A 19615-nucleotide genomic window follows, 5' to 3' on the forward strand; every position below is an offset into this window, starting at 1 on the left:
GCATGGGTGTAGTCAGTAGATAAGAGTACGAGTATACACCTTAGCCATGTTATCTGTAGAAAAACTATTTGGAAACAGACTGTAGGTTACATCGCATTTATGTTTGCGCGTGTATACGTTCTCCATCGCGACGTATATTCAGAACATTATGTCTTAGTACATAACGCTGACATGAGCAAGGGAGGGGCTGCCGCAAAACACACTGATAGAATGAATGCAAAGAGCCAAAAGAACACTTCCTGTTGATGCAAAAAAAATTGCAGCAGCAACTGTCTGACACATCTGGACTGGAGAGGGGGGGAGGCCTGGCTGTAGTGTAAGCGAACTACTGAGGGGAATGGACAAGGTTTATTGATGCTAATCTGCAAGACGGTGAGTTTAATGGACTTCAACTTCTGCTCACACCTATGGCCATAACGCGTTTGCAATGTAGGCACGTCTTTTGCTCTGACAATGAAAGCCACGGGGATATAAATTGTCTGCGATCGTACGCTAGCAACTGAAAGCTAGCGAGCGTTAGCCGCTACTTAGCACTGGCTGACATGGGATGGTTGCTCGCTAAACTAGCGCTAACTGTTAGCATAAGATAGCTATAGCATAGGAACGTCAGCTATTTCATGACAGCCGACATAGTTTGCACCCGCGTTCGACGTTACTTAGCTACTAGACCTTTACAATGTTGGCAAGCTTTATCACAATCCGAGAAAGCACGACCAACCCGTAGAAGAATCCACACTGCGTTAAAGTGTGGAGTCTGTCTGAAAGTTGGGCTTTCTTTTCTGAAATAATTGCTCGATGTTAATATAGCTAGCTATAGTTAGCCTTAGTTAGCTAGTGCTGGTGTGCTGCTTGATGTTCGGCCCTGTGAGCCGATGCAGTTTTTTTAACTGACGTTAATATATATAACAGTTACAAGTTACCCTACGAATTAAAAATGGTAGAAACAACATAAAAAAGTAGGTGGATGTGACTGTCAAGGTAACGTTAACCTTTGCTGCTCAGCTAGGTAGTATAGCTCACCCCCCCTCCACCGACCACCACCAATAGCTAACTAGCGTTAACTACTAACGAAATGGTTGGCAATAAAGTTTGAGACACCGCACATTTGCTCCCAAAGGTATCGGCACTGTATGCATGTACGATGGGATCAACCGTGCATGCTGATGCATATGAGTGTCCATGCACGATGAGGCTAAAACGGGTAAATGCGAGTCTTCGTGAATAAGTTGACGTAGCGTTTAGGGAAGACCTGGAAAAACATGTTTCAACCCACTGTACGTTAATGCGGCGGCATCAGGCCTGTTAATATGCAGTGTGTCATACACTTAACATGCAACGTTACCTACTATTATTTTGCAGGGCATTTGTTATGCTGAAAGATTAAATATGTCAGCATTCCTAATGCTGTCGGCCAACAATGAATGAGCCGGTAAAGTAATTGGAGGTGATGTTATGGCAGGGAAGGACAAAGTGCAGGGACCTGGCATTTTATTCTGTACACCGATACTATCATTATGTCTGTGACATTCATTTGCTCTGAAATCCAACAATCTTCTACGGTTAAAAGCCCAGTTTGAAACCAACAGCATGCATTTGTATTCCATGATTGCATCTGAAAACTAGCCTAAATATTTTAACTCCAAGGCATGTTAGAACACAGGAGCCAAACCAATTACTGCTTTCACATGAGCAAACATTAGGGCTTTGCACCCATTCAACTCTATTTTTTTACTGTCCCATTTCAGTTTGGGATCAGCAGTAAAACTGTATTGGTTTGAACCGCCTGCTGAAATGTGTAATTGTGCAATACAAGGCATACAGATGCTCGGTGCATACAGTAATCTCTGGTGAAAACACGACTCTTGTCAGAGTTCCCACACATCCTGGACAACAGTTGACCAATTTTACAGTCAGGAAAAACTCAAGGAAAATTACAGAAAGTTTCAACATGCTCCTATTTTCCAATGAACTACGACTCAATCTATCAGAGCTCTGCAAAACGGATGTTCAGGATCATATTAACTTTCAATTGATGAGACAGAGACACAAGCATTTTTTAATTGGCTGTTAAATTGTGGAAATGCTGTGAACACACCCCCAAGTCACGTCTGATGGTAGCACATACAGGTTGGATGACATCACTACTTATGTGGCTGAAACTCTGATTTATGTAAGTTACATTATCCTTCAAATATAAATATTAGTTACTGCTGGCTGGTAACTGTCGTAGTTGTTATATTGTTCTGTGATCAATTTGTTATAATTTCAAAGCATGTAAGAGATGATTTCATAGATATTAGTGTATGGCACGATCCCTGCTTGTCATACCAGCTATAGATTATCACTGGAACAGTCCTGTGATCTCTAGAAAAGAGTGGGGACCCCGCTCTGTGGTCTATCCTGGTAAAAGATGTCATGCCTATGATTTTGTGATATTTCTCACTTAATTATTGATATAGATGTTACTATATATACATTTTTCTAACTCAAGTGGAAAATAAGTCGTCTCCAAGTATTTACTCTCTAGTGTGATGTTCAGTATTTGCTATACGTTTTGGAATCGTAGGAAACGTACCCGAATAAGACAGTAAAACTGACACTCGGTGAAGACGTTTGCCGGGCTATTCCTGCATGTCAGCAGCAAACAAATTATTTTCTACCATTAGCAAAATCTGACCATTTGGCGGTAATAAAACCTGTTTTAAGGGCATTGCATCAAATGCATCACTGCCATCTGTAATTGCAAGATCTAAGTGCAAAAGGCAGGATGATATCTGAATAATTGGTGCTCGCCATCAAAAGCACTTTTGATGCTGCCAAGATGTTGTAAATTCGTCAAGGTTGATTGTCGACAAAATACAGGATAACTGCTGCTCGAGGGAAAGGGTGATTTAGTGCTGGGCGATATGTGATATACTGTATATTTATATTGTGATATGTCACAGAATCTTCCATCCCGTTTTAGGTCATTTCATATCTCGATGATGATATCATGATAAAGTACATTCACTGGTAATTCAATACATAAATGTGAAATAATCACATTTTATTATTATTTTTTGTGTTCTCTTGTGTGAATTTGATACGTGACAAATGAGAAGTACTGATTTAAGACTAAACATTTCTAAGAAACAGCAAATCTAATATGAATCAAAAACAGCTGATGAATGCATTTTACAGGACAGGTGGCAGACATTCAGGCCCATAATCATAATACTTCATACATACGGATCTTGGTCTGAATCAACTGCATGTACGATGCATATTCACCGTAACTTCACTGATTGTTATATCATTAGTTACAATAACCGAAGTTAGCTGTAGAGAGTAGTTTTATGTACTGATTATAGACCTACTTTGTGGTAATTTTGTGTTGTTGCAATGTATTTGGACATGTATGGTGAACATTTATACCAATTGGAAATTTCCGCTATATATTTAATTATTCATCAGTTATCTGGGGTGTGGTCAGCATAAATATTTTATTTATCTATTAACCGTTGTATGTCGTACAGCATAGATACTGTTCCCACAAACAAAACACTGTGCTAACACTTTTCGGTGTATCGTAGTCTGTTTAAGGTGAAGAGGAAAAAAAAGTCACGTTGTGTCGGTTAATAACAACAAACTGCCTGCACTCCAAATAGGCCTATCGTGAGGACCAGCAGGGGGTAATCTTTGCAGACTTGTCTGACTTTTTAGAGCCAAACCACTTCCAAAAGACAGAAGTAGCTGCTATTTAGGTTTAGTTTCTTTATTATAGTAAAGTTACAACAATGAACTTTCATTTTGTGTTGATTTTGGCATCCCCGTGGACAAAAGCAGTAGTGCTTCCAAAAACCAGATTCCTTTTAGAAAACTTCTCATTTTACTGCAGCAGAGTTTTTACACTGGTTCTGGTTCTCCCGGGCCTTTCTTCCCTCCATACGGCCTGGGCTTCTAGCAGAGCATGGTGTTGGTGTCAGAGGAGGAGCAGCTGCTGCCGGGCGCTGAGCTCTCCACCTCCCGCCGGAGCTCCGACTGTAGGGAAGTCGAATCTTTTAGAGGCATCAATATTACATATAGACGGTTTCGTAACCAGTGTAGCGTAAGTGAAATCAACATACGACATTAAAACGACAGAACAATCTTCTCTCCCGCCTGCCTCGTAATTCCAATCACAATAACATGCCGTCATATTTACACAAGGCGGATCCTTTCTTGCGATAACCGTATCGCACATAACGCAGTTCGGACACTGTTTTTTTGACACCATGATAGAAACTATATTGAAAAATGTAAACAATAGATTTTGACACTATATACTGTCATATTGGCCAGCCCTAGGGCGAACTATGGAGGGCAGGGTCAGACTACTATTTTGGATCAAGTTACTAGTTCTTCTCATTTTGGATGCATCAGTCGTTGCTTGTAGTGGATGCAGATGTTGTATGGAACATCTGGAAAGATGCGGTTTGCCCGTCCTTGTGGACAGTACTGTAATCTCTTTTTCTTCATCAAAATCCCAGAACATACACTCCACCATTTTGCCATCTCTTAGCCTGGAGCAACCCCTTACAGCCAGGAAAGACATGACTGTGGGATCGTGGCAAAGTTACGTCACTGCACTGTACAGCAGTGTGTAATGCTGTTGAGTATGAATACGTTGTTGGAAAAGTATAAATGAAACAAGGAGGGGCTCAAGTCTTCCACAGGCTGAAATGAAAGATGAGCATTTTTTGGTTTTCCATTTGTTTAAGAGAGTAAGAGGACACACCCGAAGGCTCAGCATCCAATATTTAGCTCTGCATACTGAACATTTTATTCTCACACCAGCAATGTTCCTCATGTCATACCTTTCCCCTTCGTATCAGAATTTACTCTATTTTTATCTCTTTCTTTACTATCTGTTTGAAATTGCTCTCCCAACCTTTGCTTGTTAAGCAGTTCTGTTCCGGGTCTGGCCTGCCCCACAAGCTGTTTTTCAAAGTATGTGAAATGCTGCTGATGTTGAAGAAAGCATACAATGCTTGCTGACTTTGATTTTTCTTCTTCTTCGTTTTTTTTTTTTTGAGTGACGTACCTTAGTTATCGGCTTTAGGTGATGTCTTACCGCCAGAGTTTTGCTGACCGTAACTATCATAATGTACTCCGCTTGTATGGAATCTTTGAGCTGAGTTTAAACATTTTCAGTTTTTCCCCGATGTGAGCCAAGCATGTGACCCTCACCCAGCATGTGCATCTCAACTACTGAGCATACATTCTTTGGCTGCCCTTCAACTTGGCTCCATTCAGTATGCATGCTGTTGGCAGCCATTACTGATGTGTTTAGTGTCTGAACAGGCTGTATTTGAAAAGGCTGGTAATGGGGAGGGGGGGGAGTGAAAATAATACACAGTACACCTTCTTGCGATTCTCTGTTTTGCTACATCTTTCCCTCTCCTGTGCCAGGATGAGAACATATGGTGTGTAAGACAGGTGTCTTGGCAAGCTTTGGCAACTGGTGAAAGTGTTTATGTAACCAGAGTGCTGATAGGGACTCTGCGCAGAAGATCATGCTGAATTGCCAGGCAGGCAGGGAGGGAGGCAGGGAGGGAGGTGCAGAGGGAGAGATGGGAGAAGGGCAGATGGAGTGGGGGGAGATAAGGGTTAAGCTGGAGAACTGACACATGGTTTTGCAACACGGGAGTATTTGCTCTAAACGCAGAATCACACAGTAGGTACAGTACAATATGATTTCACAGTCGCTGCTTGGGTTTAACTAGTTGTGCTGAGAAGGAACGGTCTATGTCTCATTATTTTAATGAACCAGCTCAAGTCAGCGTACTGTTGTTTTAGGGTGGTATGGCATCACTTGCGCAGCAATGCCTTTCATCATTTTGCCAAAATGCGATTCAGTCAAGGCGTGAATGTTATGACTTGTGTGCCATGAAATATCTTATCAGGGAGGGGCAGTTGTCAGTTGGAATGAGGAGATTGACGAGCATTATCCAATTACAAAACTGGTTGTATTAGTCTTGGCTGTCAAAATTGGCCAAAAAGGACGTATGTTAACAGAAAATACCTAAAAAAGGTGGCGGCTGGCTGGAGGGAGATTGTCAGGAGATCGCCTGAAGCTTCCTACTTGCTGTTGGCTGTATTATATGTTATTATAGTCATTTAATACGTGTTTTTACAAAGGGTTTGTTAAGATACTTTTTAACAAAAGGTTATGTACATGCTCAACTGCCAAGCAGAACCAGATTTTCTTCTTCCTCTGTCAAATTTGCATAGCTTCTACCTTTTTAAAGCTTCTTCACTCATATCTGGTACATTGTGTTCCACCAATCTCAATTGTTTGATCGACTTAGACTCTCAGTTTCCTGTTTCGTAAAAATGGTGGTGGATCAGTGGCGGCTGGTGACTTTTTTTTTTTTTTGGTGAAATTAGATAAGACGGGAGGAAAACCAACCCACAGCATCATATTATTTATCACTTATTATTTAGCTACTTCTCTCTACTTTCTTTTCCCCCCCAACAGAACACAGATACAGAATACAGTGGGTTGAGAGAGCCAGGGGTATATCACACCGGACAAAGATATTATAAAACATATAGATATTAAGCTAGAGTTAGAAAGTTAGAAAGTAACAGAGGACTAACTGTCCATTATTGCATTACAACTTCCATTTCAGATCGATACAATCCAATTGATATCTAATTTAATTTCAGATATCCTAAATGAAAAAACATTCTAAAGATCCATAATGAAATTTAGAATATTCAAAATATATTGTGACTAGTAAAAATGTCAGTACGGACAACCACAATGACTTGAAAAAATATTTCTGATATCTAAAATTAGATTAGATAACACAAGTGTACTGTAGATATCTGTTCTGGATATCGAAAAATATTTAAATTCTTTTTTTGAGGTACTTTAGTATATCCATTTTATGCAACTTCATACTTCTAGTCCACGACATCCCAGAGGGAAATAAGAACTCATTTAAAAAAAGCGTTTTGCGCTCGTTTATGATGTGTGGTGTTTCGTCACGCACAAGAAGTTCAGCGGAGTGGAAGACAGACGGACAGCAGGGGAACACTTGTTGTGTTGCTGTGTGACAGCTGATATAAAACACAGGATTAAATCTGGCTCAATATAGCCGATACCAATCAGTTAAAAATGCCTGATTGGACCTGATACTGATCTTGGAGATGGTATGCATTCATGTATCCTACTTTTGTTGTTCTACATTTATTGACTAAAGTTAGCTTTCTGATGTTATGATTTAAACCGCCTACATTAAGGGCAACACACATCGACATACATGTTACCGTCCGCATACCCAGCCAGAATAAAATGTTGGTGACAGTCAAGTTTGTTAGCGTAACAACACAGAGCGTAGCCGAGGCTATTTAGTTTGCTGAGGTCCAAAGTTATTCTACGTTTAATGATGTCTCTAGTAGAGCTAATATACATTTACAGTAACGTTAGCGCTGAGTGCATGTTAGCAAAGCTACAGGCTGGGCTTCTGTCTCCCAAGTAACCGTGACCAAGGATTGGACAACCTTCGCGGCAGCCGATCTGACCTCACAAATGGCTTTGTGGGTAATTTGATTGATTGAGTGTTAGCAAAATGGTAGGTTCATTAAGAATCTGTCAGCCGTGAAGTGCATTTGTGCGTGTTGAAGCCGGGACAAATTATGTGAACTCATTCAAATGTACCTCCAACAAAATATATCAAATTAGTTAAGGCTGCACTTTATAGGCTACTCAGATGTAGTCTATAAAACGCTTCGCATATAAATTGTCATATACAGTACTGTGAAAAATAACCCTGTCATCTTTAACAACCTACTTTCTCATCTGTCTTATTAGTACGGTATAACGTTTTTGCGTTGCAAATGTGAAAAAACCTAATGACTTTTTTTTTTCCTTTTCTCATCAGGCAGCCAGCAAACTGGAGAAACACATCCAAGAAATGGACGACGGCAGCTACATCGAGTTCGATGTGCCGGAGTTCAGTAACACTGTTCTGACCCAGCTCAACGAGCTGCGGCTGCAAGGGAAGCTGTGCGACATCATCGTTCACATTCAGGGCCAGCCGTTTCGAGCCCACAAGGCTGTGCTGGCAGCAAGCTCACCCTACTTTCGTGACCACTCGGCTCTCAGCACCATGAGTGGCCTTTCCATTTCGGTCATCAAAAGCCCTGAGGTTTTTGAGCAGCTCCTTTCGTTTTGCTACACAGGTCACATGTCCCTGCAGCTCAAGGATATTATCAGTTTCCTCACGGCTGCCAGCTTTCTGCAGATGCAGGCCATCATTGACAAGTGTACCCAAATCCTGGAGAGCATCCACTCCAAGATCAGCCTCCCAGTTGGCGCCTGTAGCCCAGAGAAGAATGACTCGCAGACCAGCGGCAATGGGGTCAACGACAGCAACCTCTTTGTAAACCCTACCCAGATCTCCCCCCCTTACTACTCCCGGCAGTCTCAGGCAGGACACGAAGCGCGCTTCGAGCTGGCAGGAAAAGGCCTGGGCCGGGGCCGACAGCAGCCAGAGGAAGGCCAGTCGGACCGAGGCAGTAGTGACAGTGTGTCAGAGCACGACGCTCCCATGGAGGCCGAAACGGAGCAAGTGGAACTGATCGGCAAAGACGGGCAAGTGACAGATGTGCATGTGAAGATAGAGAAGACCGACAGGCCCACTTACTCAGATAGCTCCTCAGCCGGTGATGATGGCTACCATACAGAGCTGGTAGATGGAGAGCAGGTGTTGGCTGTTAGTGTGGGTTCCTATGGTCCTGTCATCCAGTCTGCTTCCTATTCTTACTCAGGGCTGTCCTCCCCATGCTTTGTCAACCTTAGCAACTCCAGTCCTTCCCGCTCCATACTCAGTGGCTACAGAGGTGGACGAGCCCGGGCAAAGCGCCCCCTGGCCATGCCAGCAGGAGTGCTGAGTCATGTCAAACCGGTCTCGGACGACAGCGAATCAGCCGTGGGAGCCACGGGGTTGGAGAATGACGTGCGAGAGCGCAGCCTGCGGAGCCAGTGGTACCCCTACAATGAGAGACTCATTTGCATCTACTGTGGAAAGACCTTCAACCAGAAGGGGAGCCTGGATCGCCACATGCGCCTGCACATGGGAATCACCCCGTTTGTTTGTAAATTCTGCGGCAAGAAGTACACGAGGAAAGACCAGCTGGAGTACCACATCCGTGGCCACACGGACAACAAGCCCTTCCACTGTCAGATATGTGGCAAATGCTTCCCGTTTCAGGGCACCCTTAACCAGCACCTGAGGAAGAAGCACATGGGAGCGTCAGACGGCAGCAATCATATAGACTCTTCAGAGACGACGGAGGGAAGCTCGGGTCAGAAGGACCAGGGGGATACGGCCGAGGTGATGGCCTTTGAGGCGCAATATGCAGAAGAGGCACCCGCCCCGGATATGGAGGAGAGTTCAAAGTGCAGTCCAGAGGAGGCTCAAGCGTCAAGATGTGATTTTTAGCTCTTGCTTCAGCTTAAGGAAGCTTTAAAAAAATGTTTATCTTAACTCAACTTAAAGGACTTTTTTCTTTTCTTTTTGAAATCAGCTCCCTCTACTATAGACATTTCTTGGGTTCCTGTCAATTTTGTGAAAGCTAGATGTTGAATGCGGAGAGTAAATGGGTGCTTTATAGAAATTTGATTATTTCAAGCAAAGGGAGTAACAACTTACTATTTTTGAGGAGGTCCCAATAATCAAGACCCCCTAATTGATTTCTCTTTTTATCTTTCCATGTTTTTTAAAACATATTTACAGAGTTATATAGGCATGTTGCAATAATTGATAATGTGAAAGCTCTGGTAAGATGCTTGTCATATCACCTTTTTACCTGACCTGTTTTTGCACATGTGGCCACAGGAGGTCACTTACTCACAAGGAATGATTTTTTCTGCCAGTGCAAAGCTTCGTGTGACATATCCGTTCAATACCTCATGATGCAACTACATACTCATAACAGACAGTATTTTAACTTAACTCACCAGGTTCTACCTCATAGCCAAGAACCTACTAGGCACAGATGTGTTCACCGTTTAAAATCCGTTTTTAGGTTGTGTGTGCATTATCTTATTGCCAAACCCTGTAAAGAATATTCTCTCAACACAAAGCCTTGATACTTAGGGGAAATATTCCTTGCTGATTGTACGGATCAGGGACACAGTCCTTGAAAAATGTTTCATGGTCAGCCAGGAGTAAGAAGGTGCTATGTTTGGAGTTCATAACATTTGCTAGCTTCCGTTTTTTAGTAGTAAGAAAATGGCCCTGCATATTTTCAAGATATGATTTTGCTGTCTTATAACATTTGTTCTACTCAACACTTAAGAATTGTGTCTCTGATCACTACTGGAGATCTCGCTCTGTTGGCCAAAGTGTGGTTGTAGATCCTGTCGTCCATGTAATGGGTGAGTTACGTCCAACCGTGAAGTCGTTTGTATTCCTCTATACTCTGATGGCAGACTTATACTGAATTATTGTGTGTGTAGATTGTTTAGTCCTGAGGAAGGCTTTTAGGTTAATACTGTCGGGAGACGGGAGTACTCATTGTCAACTCAGCACAATAAGAGCAGCTCTGTATCTGTTCACATGAATCAATATAGTATACTAGTCTGAATAATATGCAAATAGAAAGAACAAAGGAATCTCAGCCATTTGGACATGGTTTTTCTTCCATCTTTTTTCTTTCTGTCCTACCTTTTCTGACGGGACGATTGATCTGTGAGCTTTTTTTTTCCTCTGCGGTCAAATGCAGACGTTGGAACAAGTTATCCTCATTTTGTCGAAGCAAAGCCTAGACTTAAAGGCTAATGGGTAAATGTTGTTAGAGGGTAGCTGGTGATCCAAAGTATTGATGCACTTTGCAGAGTTTAGTGGGCGGGATGGGTGTTGTGCCATTGAGAAAAATGTGCTATTTTCTGTCTTAACACCGATGCAGTAGTGTCAGGGTAGTACTAGCTTCACAGCAGTGATCTTTCCTCTGAGTAAAAACGTAGTGAACTTTGATGAGACTCTGCAATCACATGAATACTATTGGCTTCAAGTCGTGCATGTTGGAACGCATTTAATCGATACTGTTTGAACCATGGGGCTCAGGGACGGGGCTGTTGTTATTATATAGAGACTTGGGTTTAATTGCATTGGGATTTAATTAAAGAAATCTGCTTTCACAGTAAATACATAAGAGGCACTTAGAAGGCCTGAATGGTTATCTTGTCATATTTAAGGAATTTAAAGCTCAGCTGGGTGGTCCTCTTTGTGCTATCCTGCTTTCTTATCTGCCATCCAGCTGTTTAATACCTTTTTTTTTTTTTTTTGAAGAGCACCTGCTACATGCTTGTATTTTGTCCCACGTGGTCCATGCGGTATTTCTGTCAATGAATTGGATTTTTTTTTATCATTTTACATTTTACATATAATTTTCTACTTTGTGTGCGTTTGGCAGGTGAATATTGTATTTTGTTGCTTCTGTCGATTGTCAAGAGCGCAGTCCCTTTTTATTCCACTGAATGTGCGGTCATCGTCTTCACTCATTGACAGTTAAGAACGCAAACCAAAATGTAGGAATATTTAGCAAAAATCTGTATAGCTAGCTTTACTTTTATCTTTGTATGTCAGGATTTATCACACAAACACACCCACAGTCTGTCAACCTGTTCAGTACTGTACAGTCGAATGTTTCCTACCTTATTTTTATTTCTTCTGTCGACCGCTGACGTCGTGCGCAGGTTTGGCAGCTGATCGGACCTCACCAAAATCTCTAGCTGACTAATTTCAATCTACCGATGATGATTCTTGCCCCTCACCTGGAAAAAAAACGGAGGAAATGCGTACCTTCTTGTCCGTTATGTTTTGTGCGAAATGGGTACAAACTGCTAAAAGGACTTTGTGCCAAAGTTCACACCAAAGACTGATAGGTGATTTTAAACCGTACATTTTGACTGTATGGCATAATTGAATGCTCATTTGGAAGACTAGGCTCTTAATTTAATGTAGGACTAGTTCATTGCTATTTGTAAGGATTGTACGTTTCCCAGCTTTATAACAATCACTTGTGTAAAATTTTAACAATTTGCTAAGAAGACATTAAGTAGTGGAGTCGTAAATAATATAATATATTAAGCCATACAAAAGCTGACGATATAAAAAAAAAGGTGTGCAATAGGTATTGTAATTGTTTAAAGCCAATGTAAACAAAAGAGAGAAAATACTTTACAAAAAAAGTGGCATCTTGAACTTAGTGCCTTGCCACAAGCTTTACATTTTAGATTCTGGCACTTAGATTCCTGTGCCTCGTTCATTTTGTAATGGATTGAATAGAGAGATTATAATAGAATATGGCCACATCTTTTATTGTAAAGTGTTACTGAGAATGAATAGAAATTAATTCATGTCATTCTTGTCCATGTTGTTGTTTTTTTCAGCTCAAGTCCTGCTCCCTCGTTTTTTTGCTTTTTATCATTTGATGATGTTTTTTTAATTTTTTTATTGTCACAGAATGGATTTTAAGGTTTAACTGATTTTGTAGCAATTGATTACAATCAAATGAGGCCGACTTGTTTCCCGACGAGCCGTCGCCCCGTGTTCAGAGACTACACTGTATCCCTCCTCGCCAACCACTGAGGACAATCTCATCAATGTACGGTAGTTAAAAGCATTTCGATGTAGGAAGGAGATGCATGAGAAACACAAATCTACTTCCTCTCTGTTCTCTCGGAGCATCTGTCAAGGGAACGGCTGCTTGTGTGTTTAGCAGATGAGAAACTCAATATCTGTGGAGGAGAAACAGAAGAAGCGTATCCCCATATACTGTCGCTGAATTGCACGTTGCTCAATCACAAAATTGTATGAAATTGCCAATGGATAATTCTGTAACTTTATTTTTGTATTTGTGTCATCGAATGTGCACTTACAGGATATTTGTTTTGTTTGTTTTTTAATAGTTAATACCAATTCCATCCGGGAAGTTTATCTCTGTAGTTACCCTGAAGGGATCCAGCTATAACAGCCTCTTTGGTAGGGACCTCTTCCCCTTAAATGGTGCTTTTAGACTAGTCCGATTATTTTATTTTTTTTAAAACAAGTCCATGTAATCATCATCGGTGAATGGAGGCGGAATTGTTTTAATGCTTTTCATGAGCTATCGTTACTTATGTGAAACACACCTACGCAACCAACTGAACTTGACACACACTCGAATCGACTTTGTCACCTCTTTAGTTCCACACAGGAGATGCATTATGGGCCACAAGTAATCAAAAGGAAGTGTTTACAGGGAAGAGGCTGTCAGACTACTTTTTGAAATTGCAGCTCGTCCTATTCTTTTTATAATAAACTCACTTCAGGTAGTTTACAAACACTGATACAGGCTTAGAAAAAAAAAAAATCTTAAGTCTTCCATAGCTTTTCTGTCAGTTTCTGTCCACTGTGTATTATAAGAAAAAGCAATAACCTTTTTAAAAAGTGGTGTATTGGGATCATCAAGCCTATTGAAATATTGGCCTGTCATATATCAAACAAACTGAATGTCAGGGAGCCGTTGAATGGAAATAGGACCAGGACAATTTGATATTGATTTATTTTTTATATATTTTCTGAAACTTTGGACAAGTTGACTTTCCTCTTCAGAAAAAAAAAAAAGAAATATATATAAATGGAAAAAGGCGGTGTTGCTTGCTGGTGTTCTAAATGCTCATCAACATCCAGTGGTAGTCATTAAATGGCAACACAAGAACTGATCGTGTGGTTCAGTCATCAATCTCAGTGGCACTGTTCAGAGTTGCACCTCCAGCTGTGTCGAATAATGAAAGGGATTTTGGGCTGCATAGCCACTGTTTTGGGAGCGGGCTATCTGTGGTCATGTTGAGGTTCAGTGATTTCCTTTGGCTCCACGGGCGCGGAGACTGTAGTTGTAGTTGTTCAGGTCAAGGGGGACGTTTTCAGTCGAGCTATTGTTCCTTTTTACTTTCACAACTCCCCTAAACTCTGCACTATAATGTCTCTGGCTCATATGTATTTGGTGACGAGGCCAAAAAACAAAAGCTTAGAACTCAGGGTATATAGTGTTAAAAGTGGTCTCATTGGACACACTGCTTATGTCCATAGTATAATCGTGCACTTCTCTTCAGGTGGGGAAACAATTCCTCAGTCGGTGGTTCCCAAAACAATCTGCCTCAAGGTCTCAATGAGCCCATACGTTCCACAGAGCTGAAGCTTGAGGAGCACTGGAGACCGTGAACTGAGCCATGATAGCAGAAATGCCCCAACTCCTGTTTTGTCCACTCTACACACAACCTCACAACCCAACTGTGAACCTCAGAACTCTACTGTTTTGTACATCTATGAAGTAAATGAAGCTAGCTAGAGCTGATTTGTTGTATCTATTGCCATTTATGAATTTATTTTATAGCATGAAATAAAATATATTTATTCAAATTATATATTTTACTCATAATCATTCTGTGCTGCTTCGTTTTGGTTTTTAAGCTTGTAAATTGCTTTTTTATTATATAAAAAATGTCAATAGAATAATGCGTTTGTAAAATAAAGACGCTCATTTGGCTCCGATTTGTCTTTTGTGTTTCTCAAAAAAATGTATTTATTTACATGTGCATGCAAACTCAAATGAGCCGAAGCAAAAAACAAACAAACAGAAAAGGCTGTAAAATTCAGTTATTGTGTTTTTGTTTATAATGTGTTGAACAACAAGGCATCCAAAATATGGTCCAATGTGTTTCTGGCACGCTGTACACATGAATATGTGATGTATGTGCAGCTGTGGCCCTCCAGAGGGAGCTAGAGCTTAACAAATACACCGTGGAAAGGTTGCTCTTCTTTAGTGCCAGGAGAGCTGCAGTTTAACTTAAACAAGAGAATATCTCGGAATCAGTTGGCCTTTATGACTTAAAACATGCTGTTAAATTTCACTATTAACTGTTACAAAAACAAACGGCCTTAAATGATAGGTCACTTTGTACACGTTTTGTTATGATAATTAGCAACCAGATGTCTGAAAAGACCTTTTCCAATTGTAATTTCTCTTGAGACTTTGATGTTTGTTTTTTTGTTAGTAGTGCTTTTGGAAAATAGCCCATTCACAAAAATCATAGAAGCTAAGTAGTATAATAAAAAAAAAAAATGAAATGCTTAAGTCTCAGATGGCTGGTGTTTATGGCATTAATGTATCACTAAACAGGCTCGTTTCCCTGCTGGATCTACAGTCAGATTTTCTGCCCAATCCTCAGCACTTTTATTGCTCCGGTCCCAACTGTTTAAAAACAAATGCATTCAAAGGGAGAACTATATTCATAAAGTGGCACAGCCTCCCATAGTGTTACCACTGTCTGTAGGTTTTTCCAAAAAAGTAAGACCATCAGGGAGCCAAATGACTAAGAAACCACCAAATTATGCCTCACTGACATTTTCTTGAAATAGTTTCCAACTGTTCGTTCAGACTGCATTTTGCAGTTTGTCACCGAGTCTATTAAGAAATATTCCAATGATTAGACTTAGATAATTTGTCAAATATATTGTCACTTGCTGATCAGTAAACAACATAATACTTGGCAACATGCGATAGGAAATAAGCATCACTCTTTGCTGAAAATGGTAATGACATGACTGAATTGTTTAAACTTAAGCATTATAATCCTAAAATAATAGGCTAAATTGCCCTGTTCCATAGAGTTTGAGAATAAAAGGACCCACACAAATACAAGGCCAGGAAACCTGAGGTTATCACATTTCCACAAAGATTCTTAAACTGGATTCTATGGTTATGATGTATTGTGGCTCTCTAAAATAAACTTTACCAGTTGGACTGGAGTGAGTACGTGATAGATAAAGCTCTTTCACGCATGTGTTAATAAGATTTGTTATTGCAGTTTTGCAACTAGGATATGGCTGGTGGGTCCTTGGCTCAGTCTGTCTCATACAGCAATCAATGCAACCACAAAGTCCTTCTCACACATCTCAAAGTGTCATTTATGCCCAAACAGGTTCTCCTGCATTATTTGAGTGCTGCTGGACTTAAGTTTAAGTGCCTTAAATTCAAAAATAGTAGCTAGATGTTTGTCCATAGCTTACTGTCCCTATAGGATAATGTTGAATTAGATGGAGCCTTTAATATTAATATGTTATGTTATTTGTCATTATTGTGATAGGGCTGCTGTGGAAGCAATTCCTTCATCAAATTGTGTCTGACAAATTAAGGATAATCACAATCCACCATATCATATGACAATGGGGCATGATTGGCCTGCTTGGCTTATGCTATGTTTTGTATTTCTCTGCTCCCTGAATGAGGTAATGCTGCCACGTTACAAGGGATGTGGGAGTCAGGAGTGCAGCTCGTTTAGAAGAAGAGGAAAACAGGTGGAGGTTTCCCACCTACACAAGATGGAAATACAATCCTGTGGTTTTAAATTCGCTTATTCGTGGAGGAATTCCTTCTAGGTAAGAAGCCACTGGAAACTGGATCTCAACCAATAGTGTGTTAACGGAAACATTTCAGAAATAAGAGGAGACGGCACCGAGACTCAGTTTCCTGTTTATGTGCCACGTGGATAACACCACTGCCACGCCCCTTTTGGACTCCTACGGCAAGTCCTGAGTATATTAGCTCCAATGGGAGAAGTGAACGTGAACACAGATTATGGCCGATTATTTCACCCCCATGGTCACCAAAGTACATAATTTTATCTTCCGAACATTCTGAAAATAGAATTGGCATTTTCAAACAGATATATCCGGAGAAAATTAACTTTGTTGGAGACCTTCTGCCTCAGCAACAGACTCTCGCGAGATCTGTCAACTAACGTTCGTGAACGCCATTGCTAACTCATCTGTGAATGTAGCCGCTTGCTAGCTAACGTTAGCTGCTTGTTAGCTAACGTTAGCTTAATGATATTGACCAACTGTAACACAAGGTATGTTACTAACGTTAGCTAATGTAGACGTTATTGATAACTGCTAAAAAAGTAATTAAAATGCCATATACTATGTTATTAAAATATATCGTTGTATAAAATGCCATATTATAGTATGTTACAAAAAATGTCTTAGTAACATAGTATAGTATGTCATGAAAAACTAATAAATTGTTACAGTATTGTCACAAAAAAGTCATGAAGATGCCATAGTTTAGTATCCCATACAAAATGTCATTGTATATACATTTTCATAGAATAGTATGCCAAACAAATGCAAAATTTAAAAGTATAGTCTGCCGAAAAATAAGACGTAGTATATAACGCCATAAAAATAGCATGAAACAGTCATAGTATAGTATGCTATATAAAATGTCATATAATAGTGTGGCATGAAAAAAATCAGAAAGAATGTCACAGTAGAGTATGCCATCAAATGTAACAGTATAGTATGTCATAAAAATATCAGTGTGTCACGATGTTCCGATGTGAGGGTCCTGGGACAGAGGACGTCGTATGTGTACAGATTGTAAAGCCCTCTGAGGCAAATATGTGATTTGTGATTTTGGGCTTTACCAAATAAATTGATTTGAATTGAATAGTATGCCTAAAAGATGCCAAAGATATCAGTGTAGTCTGTCAAAAAACAAGTCATGAAAATGACATAGTATACCATGCCATGAAAATAGCATAAACAAGTAATTGTATAGTATTGTATAAAAATGCCATCAAATGTAACAGTACAATATTTAATCAAAATGTCATAGTAGCTATGAGTATGTCATAAAAAGTGTAGTGAAAATACCATAGTATAGTATGCTTGTTGTAGTAGTTATTAGTAGTCGTATGCATGTATGTATTTAAGTCTTATGACGTCCTCCTCTTCTTTTTCCCCCCAGATGAATGCAGAGTTTCCGTACCAAACCTGAGGATGTCCGAGTTTGTGGTTTTGTGTTCCATAACCGCCCTGCCCGTCTGTCCCTCCAGGAGATGCAGACTCATACTCTCGTGGTGGTGTTCTGGACACTGGTGTTCTCACAACGGGGAGGATTTTGAACCCAGCCCTGGTGCCTTTCAAACCGAGCTCTAACCAACAATGAACCCATAGAACTATTCTCTTCATGTATTTTGCGTGTTGGATCACTTCCACCCAACTCTCAATCACTCAGCCCTGGAAAAACTATTCATTTGCCACAACCTTTCAGCATGACAGATTGGTCTGCACATTGCAGATATAAAAATCCTCTGTCGAAGCCCACTGGTTTTTCCCTAAACAGAGCTGGGTTATGATCCTTTCACCTCAGGTTTTCAATAATTATATGTATATGATAATATATTGAACAAATTTACATCCTCAAAACTCTAGAGTAAGAAGACATTTTAGTATATAGTTTTTAAAGATAATTTGTTGTCCTCATTTTCTCTCCAAGCAACTAATTCATACAAAATCCAACAAAGATACAGACATTCAATTAATGTTTCTAACTTTATTAAATCAACACTGGATCACAACAGCAGTGTTACACCATGAAATGAAAGGAACCAATGCACTGAACAAAGACAACCATTTCAATTACAAATATGTTTTTAGACTTTAACATCAAATGAATGACTTTTGGAACATTTTCAGTACTTGAAGTGAAGAAACTTCATCTCCATCCTCGGATCGAAGCACTTCTCTGTTTAGTGAAGAAAAGGACAAAATAAGAATTTGCATCACATTCATGTGAGCCTACGACTATAACAGCTAAAACAACATGGGTTCACAAAGTATTGAGATCCAGCATATTATTTAGGACACAAGGAAAGAGTATATACAGTATATGTTCTGGCATATATATACTACGCAGTCTACTACTACTGTGACCTTTATTTCACTTGTTTTGGTCATGCTAGCTTTTTATGACATAATATACTATACTATGACCATTTTAATGACCTTTTTCGACATTCTATACTTTGACTTTTAACTACATTTTTCAACATCCTACACTATGACTCTTTTAAAACATGCTATACTATGACTTTTTTTCGCGATACTACATATATACTATAACTTTTTATGACTTTCTTTGACATACCCTACTATGACTTTTTGGTGACGTATTTGACTTTTTCATGACATTGACTTTGACATTCTTCAACTTTCTTCTATGACTTTTTTGTGACTTTTTATGACGTACTACTACGACTTCTTGGGGAGAGTTTCGAGATACTATAATATGACTTTTTTCGCCAAGCTACACTGTGACTCTTATGATTCTTTTCGACGTATTATACTATGACTTTTTCATGACACACGCAAGTATGACTTTTTTTCCACATACTTTATTACTTTTTTATGACTTTTTTAGAGATACTTTACCATGATTTTTTAATGAATTTGTTTTGGCATACTATACTATGACTCTTTCATGACTACATTTAACATACTATATTAAGACTCTTTTATGATATTTTTAACATACGATTCTATTACTTTTTTAGTGACAATTTCAACATACTAGGCGATGCAATCGTGCTGTTGACTCCAAAAGTTTGGTTGTAACGTGTTCTAGCATCCAGCAGGCCGCGGTCTGCCCGCAGCAGACTACCATAGACTGTGGCAGATGATCGGGTGTAAGCCCAGTGGAAGATCCTACGGTGGCCCTGAGGGTCAAAACTAAACAATTTTAGAAAACACTG

The 19615-nt window shown here is 39.9% G+C and overlaps 1 protein-coding gene across 1 annotated transcript; it reads left to right on the forward strand.

The window, feature by feature from the left end:
* Positions 1–289: 289 nt before the first annotated feature.
* zbtb34 (zinc finger and BTB domain containing 34) lies at positions 290–14554 on the forward strand. Its single transcript, XM_079161381.1, has 2 exons — positions 290–372; positions 7911–14554. Exons 1-2 carry the CDS (start codon positions 355–357, stop codon positions 9471–9473), a joined length of 1581 nt encoding a protein of 526 aa, XP_079017507.1. The 5' UTR covers positions 290–354; the 3' UTR covers positions 9474–14554.
* Positions 14555–19615: the final 5061 nt, after the last annotated feature.

The sequence above is a fragment of the Pholis gunnellus genome (genome assembly GCF_910591455.1).
Source record: "Pholis gunnellus genome assembly, chromosome: 6".
Taxonomy (NCBI): Eukaryota; Metazoa; Chordata; class Actinopteri; order Perciformes; family Pholidae; genus Pholis; species Pholis gunnellus.